Source organism: Abrus precatorius, unplaced genomic scaffold, assembly GCF_003935025.1.
Source record: "Abrus precatorius isolate BTA unplaced genomic scaffold, Abrus_2018 Scaffold3, whole genome shotgun sequence".
NCBI lineage: Eukaryota > Viridiplantae > Streptophyta > Magnoliopsida > Fabales > Fabaceae > Abrus > Abrus precatorius.
Window position 1 is genome coordinate 30737407 of NW_020874373.1, and position 5585 is coordinate 30742991.

Genomic DNA, 5585 nt, shown 5'->3' on the forward strand with positions numbered 1-5585 from the left:
TTGAGTTTAGGTTAGGGTGTGAGGTGTGAATGCAAAATAGGTTCACACTTCACATTCCGGTGACGTCAGCAACGGTTTCTGCGTGCGCAAAGTCGCTGGTTTTGGTTCCCCCAAATTTCCTTTTGCTATTCAGCGTGCCCCTCTCAATTTCTAATCAATAATCGAATTAAGGTTTTCAAAGTCTTCCCATTTTCCTTTGTTCTTTGCCTCTGTGATTCCCTTTTGGAAGAATCACCTTATCTTGTATGTCCTATAGCAATCCTATTCAATTCAAATTTCAATATTTTCTTTTTCTTCTGAAAGATAACAATGCTTATATATGTTGTGAATTTTGGGTTTTAATTGGGTTTTTGGGTTGTATTGTATATATGCATATACCTGTCATTTGAATTGGAATGAGTGTTTATTATGAAGGAAGTTAATGTCTTGTTCTCTCATGATGCCCTTGTTGTTTTGTTTTGTCCTTTATCTGGTGCAGGGTAGGTTGACCATGAGGTACAAACCCTATACTAAATGCTGACTCCTTGCATTTGGGGTGTATTTTGAAGTTACATTCTTTCTGGAATTTTGAAATCAACAGGTAAATTTCCTGAAATAAGCTGATAGAGTAGAGAAGCTTATGGGGTTGTAGCTTCTGGAAATTTTGATTTGGGGCTGGTGGTTTAAAGAAGGTGCTCCTTCAGATAGTGGAATATTTTACACATGGCTCCAAATCTGAGGCTGAGATTATGTTTTCCCTTGTTTTTATTGTTGAGTTTTCTCTTTTTGGGTAATTCAATTGCTGAATCGGAACATCAAGTTTCACATAAGATCATCGCTGCTCCTCATAAGGATGTAGGAACCAATGTAATTGATGGCACTGGTGTAGAGAAATCCTTTAAGTTTGAGGATGCCAATAATGTGGTGGGTAATTGGAAGGGTGGAAGCAGTAAGGTTTCAGTTTCGACGGTTGCATTATTTACACTGGCAATGGCAGCTGCCACTGGTTTAGGTGCCGTGCCCTTCTTCTTTGTTGAGCTTGATCCACAGTGGGCTGGATTATGTAATGGAATGGCTGCAGGTGTCATGTTGGCTGCTAGCTTTGATCTAATACAGGAAGGGCAGGAGCATGGTGCTGGAAATTGGGTTGTCACTGGGATCCTAGCTGGTGGAATCTTTATTTGGCTATGTAAAAAGGTGATGACGATTCCTCCTTTATCTCTATTACGACTTTTCTCCATATTGCTTAATAGAAGTTACTTGCTTCGTGTTGCAGTTTATATTCCACACTGCTTTTCTATGCACTGATACTTGTCTAGTTCCTCAAAGTTTCTATGCTTGGACAGTACATTGTTGAAATGAATAAGCTTCACATCCGCAATGATTTAAAATGATAAAAATAAAAATTGACAACCGGTTTTCTTATTCACATCACGTGTACAAGTCATTAGTATCAATATTTGCAAAATTGATGAATTGGTCATTTATTCGAAGTAGTGTAGTGCTTCTCATCTTTTTCCGTTCACCTGGGGTCGTATAAATCTCAAATTTTACTGTGTGAATTTATCTTCAATGAGTCTTACATAATCTCGTGTTTTGGTTTCAGTTTCTTGAGCAATATGGGGATGTAAGCATGTTGGATTTAAAAGGTGCTGACGCTGCCAAGGTTGTTCTTGTTATTGGAATAATGACCCTCCATTCTTTTGGGGAGGGATCTGGTGTCGGGGTCTCATTTGCTGGATCAAAGGGTTTCTCTCAAGGCCTGTTGGTAACTTTGGCTATTGCGGTACACAACATACCAGAAGGATTAGCTGTGAGCATGGTACTTGCATCAAGGGGTGTCTCTCCACAGAATGCTATGTTATGGAGTGTAATTACATCTTTACCTCAGGTAATTCTTAATTTAAGATTTTATCTTGCATTGTCAAAGAAGAAAAATATATTTTGGCTTCAGTCAGTGTGTCACTTTGATGAGTTGTCATTCTGAGTTACACACTATGTCTTTACTATCCCCTCACCCAGTTGTTAACTTAATGCTTATATTATCCCGAGAATAAGATTATGATTGGATAGGACTTGGTTGTTCCATTCTGTTTTAATATAGTGTAAGTCTGATTCAAGTGAGGTGTAATGCATCACATGATTAATCCAATTGGTTATATTTACTTTCTATTCAATCCTTTTGTACCAATAAGAAAAACACTTAACTAAACTATTTAAAATTGTGCTTTTACTGATTGGTAGTGTCATCCAACCTAAAGGAAGTTTTTACATCTGTTTTATTACCTAGACAATAAAATATTTGATAGGCCACTTTTTCTCAATGTTCTTGTGTGTGATTATATTGTATCCCTTGCCATGGTGCCAAGTTGCAGTGCCTGTGAGCTTCAAATGAGGCTTTGGGTTACTATGAATCTTATCTTGCCTCTCCAAAACTAGACTAAAGCCACTTCTGATTGCTTGATCTTGGTATGTTTTCTTTGTTGAATTCAGAAAAAGAGAATTAAACATATGGAAGGATAACAATTGTTTAAGCCAGTCATTGTTATCTTTAACCTTATCCTCTTACCATCTTATTCTGTATGTTAATGCAGCCAATTGTTGCTGTTCCTTCATTCATTTGTGCCGATGCATTCAGCAAGTTTCTTCCTTTCTGTACTGGATTTGCTGCTGGATGCATGATTTGGATGGTTGTTGCAGAAGTGCTTCCTGATGCATTCAAGGTTAGTTCCCGTTCATTTTAAAGGCTTAAAATTTGACTTTTGATAATTACTTTATTTTATTTTTTTACTTTATGGAATGGTTTTAATTTTTATATATCTAACAATCCCTCTAAAACATTGTTCAAGCCACTTTACCTTGTGATGAAATTTAATATAATTTTATTATTAAAGGGGAGGGGAGGGGGGGGACTAATGTTAAACTGTTGACCATTAGGATACCATATTAAAATTGCAGGACATAAAAGGAACTAGAAAGACCCAGAATAAATGATATGAGATAATGGGTTATGTTGTGTTGAAATTATGGGATTTTAGATATAGTAGGACGAGATTGTGTTCTTATAACCTCAAAAACCAACTTTTATTTATACTAATCTAATCATAGTCCTAACAAAATAGGAAACAAATCATGGGATAAGAAACATGGTCGCCAGTCTTGAGAGAGAATGAGGAAATAGGGAAATTAATCGACAAGGATAATGTTTGATAAGATATTTTCATATAATGTTGAATTCAGAAAGAGAGGAAGAGAGGTTACAACTAGTAATTCTAACCCACTTTCAGAAACAAAGTGCGTCGGCCTAGCTCATTTTTTAGTGGCCTTTGGGTAGGGACAAGGCAAGGTGGGCCTGCTTTGCCACCCCTAAGTCCAAGTCCAAATTTAATATGGTATTAGAGCTTATTATAGATTTGATATTAAGCTATCCTTGACTATATAAAAAAACCCTAGCCTTGCAGATTTTTCTAAGGCAATTAACTTAGTGACAGATTTTCCTGTACAACCTATTGGATCTCACAGCTTCCCAATCCCAGTGCAATATATGTGTGTGTGTGTGAATTGAATGACTTGAGTCAATAGATACTCAGCTTCATCCACACACATGCTCACACAGAGATACAATTTACCAGGCTAACAATATGTGGGTGCTATTTCCTGAACACTAAAAGCATTTTACATAAGATACATGAATTGCATGTGGTTATTCTCAGATTACAAAAGTCTAACATAATAGTTTCCCTAACATGTGAATAGCCCTATTATTCTAATAGGAAGCGTTTTTATATCTTTTGGTTTGAGGAGGAGGGGGAAGGATGGCCACTTGAACTTATGAGAAGGGTAGTTGGAGTATCTCCTACCTTTTTTCTTATCATCTCTTTTCTTTAGTGGATTTGCAGGACTTCAGCGCTGCATTTCTATGCTATTATCTTCTCTCCTACTTTTGTGGAATTGTGTTTTCAGATATATATAATGTTAGCTTCTCTTTCTTGTGGGTTATATAGGAAGCCTCAGCTTCACAAGTTGCATCAGCTGCAACCCTTTCTGTAGCATTTATGGAAGCTCTCAGCACCTTCTTTCAGAACTTCACCCATGATTACAGGTAAGTTTGTATGAAATTTCTATCTTGGTTGGTATAAGGGTGTGCTTGAGTACACAAATTAATTAAGTACTTATTCAATAAGTTGTTTTTATGTGATGGCTTATGCAATTAATTTGACTATGAAAATTATTGTAATAAACTGAAAAGAGCTTATTTTTATAAGTTATACCAAGAAGCTTATTGAAATAAGTTAAAAAAAACTTGTGAAAGTGATAAAGTATTTCTTTAAGTTGTCCATAATCTCTTCCAACTGTCCCCCAAGTATATTATGTTGTTTGGATTTGTTGCTTGGGTCAAATAGTATTAATCATTCATTCTCTGTTGCTACATTTTTAAGTATAGAGATATGCAGAATTTTACTCTTTTCTTGCTTCTGTTGCATTTTTGTTTTCCCTGAATTTTGATTTCTTTGTCACAGTTCTGAAGATGCCTCTGGCTTTTTCGTTTCATTACTTTTCGGCCTTGGCCCCTTACTTGGAGGGATACTTTTGGTTGCATTTGCGCTTGCTTTTCATCTTCAGCATGCTCTCCTCATGGGCACAGCTTGTGGTATTGCCTTTGTTCTTGGTGCCTGGCGACCAGTGCAGCTTATTTTATCTTCAAAATTGGGATTTATTCCCGTTTTGTTACTCCTTGCAATGGGGGCTGCTTTCATCCATGTTTCTACCTCTGGTGTGTTGAAGGTGGCAGCTTCCAAAAAAGCCTCAACCAATGACTTGCCAACACTCACTGGTTTCCCCCTCAGTGTTCACACCCTTCAATCATTCATATCGTGTGGTGCAGTTGCTTTTCACGCTTTGGCTGAAGGACTTGCATTGGGAGTGGCTGCACCAAAAGCATATGGACTTGGCCGTCACATGGTCCTTCCAGTATCTCTACACGGGCTTCCTCGAGGTGCAGCTGTAGCTAGCTGTATATTTGGAGCCACTGATAGCTGGCACGGTTCTCTTGCAACAGCTGCCATAATTGGATTTATGGGTCCAATATCAGCAATTGGAGCCATTCTTACTGGTATTGATTATAGTGGTCTTGATCACATCATGGTTCTTGCCTGTGGTGGATTAGTCCCTAGCTTTGGAAATGTAGTAAAGAGAGCAATAAGTTTGGACAAGCGAAAGAGCACTTGTGGCCTCATTATGGGTATAGGGTTTGCTACTTTATGTTTAACATTCACTAGGTTGGTTTGCTTGCATACACCTTACTGCAATTCTGCACCAGAGGCTGTCAGATGAGTCCTATGCTCCTTTTCCTGCATTACTCTACTGTTACTGTTATTGTAACAGTAGAATACATTTCTTTAATTTGATTCCCAAAGACATGGTTGGTCTAATTTGAAGAGATCCTCAGTAAACAAACTAGGAAGAGCAATGTCTAGTGGAAGTTCGCTAAGAAGGAAGCAGATTTACAAGTGACCGAAGATTTCATATAGATCATGTCCTTGTGTCATATTTTTGTGTGTACTTTTATGTACAGTTCTACACATGATCTAAATTTCCAAACAATG

General features: G+C 37.5%; 1 protein-coding gene across 2 annotated transcripts; it reads left to right on the plus strand.

Annotated features, from left to right (window-relative positions):
• LOC113861530 (putative zinc transporter At3g08650) lies at nucleotides 1-5585 on the plus strand. 2 transcript variants are annotated; one of them, XM_027494404.1, is made up of 7 exons: nucleotides 1-243; nucleotides 479-495; nucleotides 581-1176; nucleotides 1586-1870; nucleotides 2574-2702; nucleotides 3984-4081; nucleotides 4500-5585. In XM_027494404.1, exons 3-7 carry the CDS (start codon nucleotides 703-705, stop codon nucleotides 5311-5313), a joined length of 1800 nt encoding a protein of 599 aa, XP_027350205.1. In that variant the 5' UTR covers nucleotides 1-243; nucleotides 479-495; nucleotides 581-702; the 3' UTR covers nucleotides 5314-5585. The 2 variants fall into 2 exon arrangements, with proteins under 2 accessions (XP_027350205.1, XP_027350204.1); XM_027494403.1 differs by having other exon boundaries at nucleotides 1-171; nucleotides 479-1176.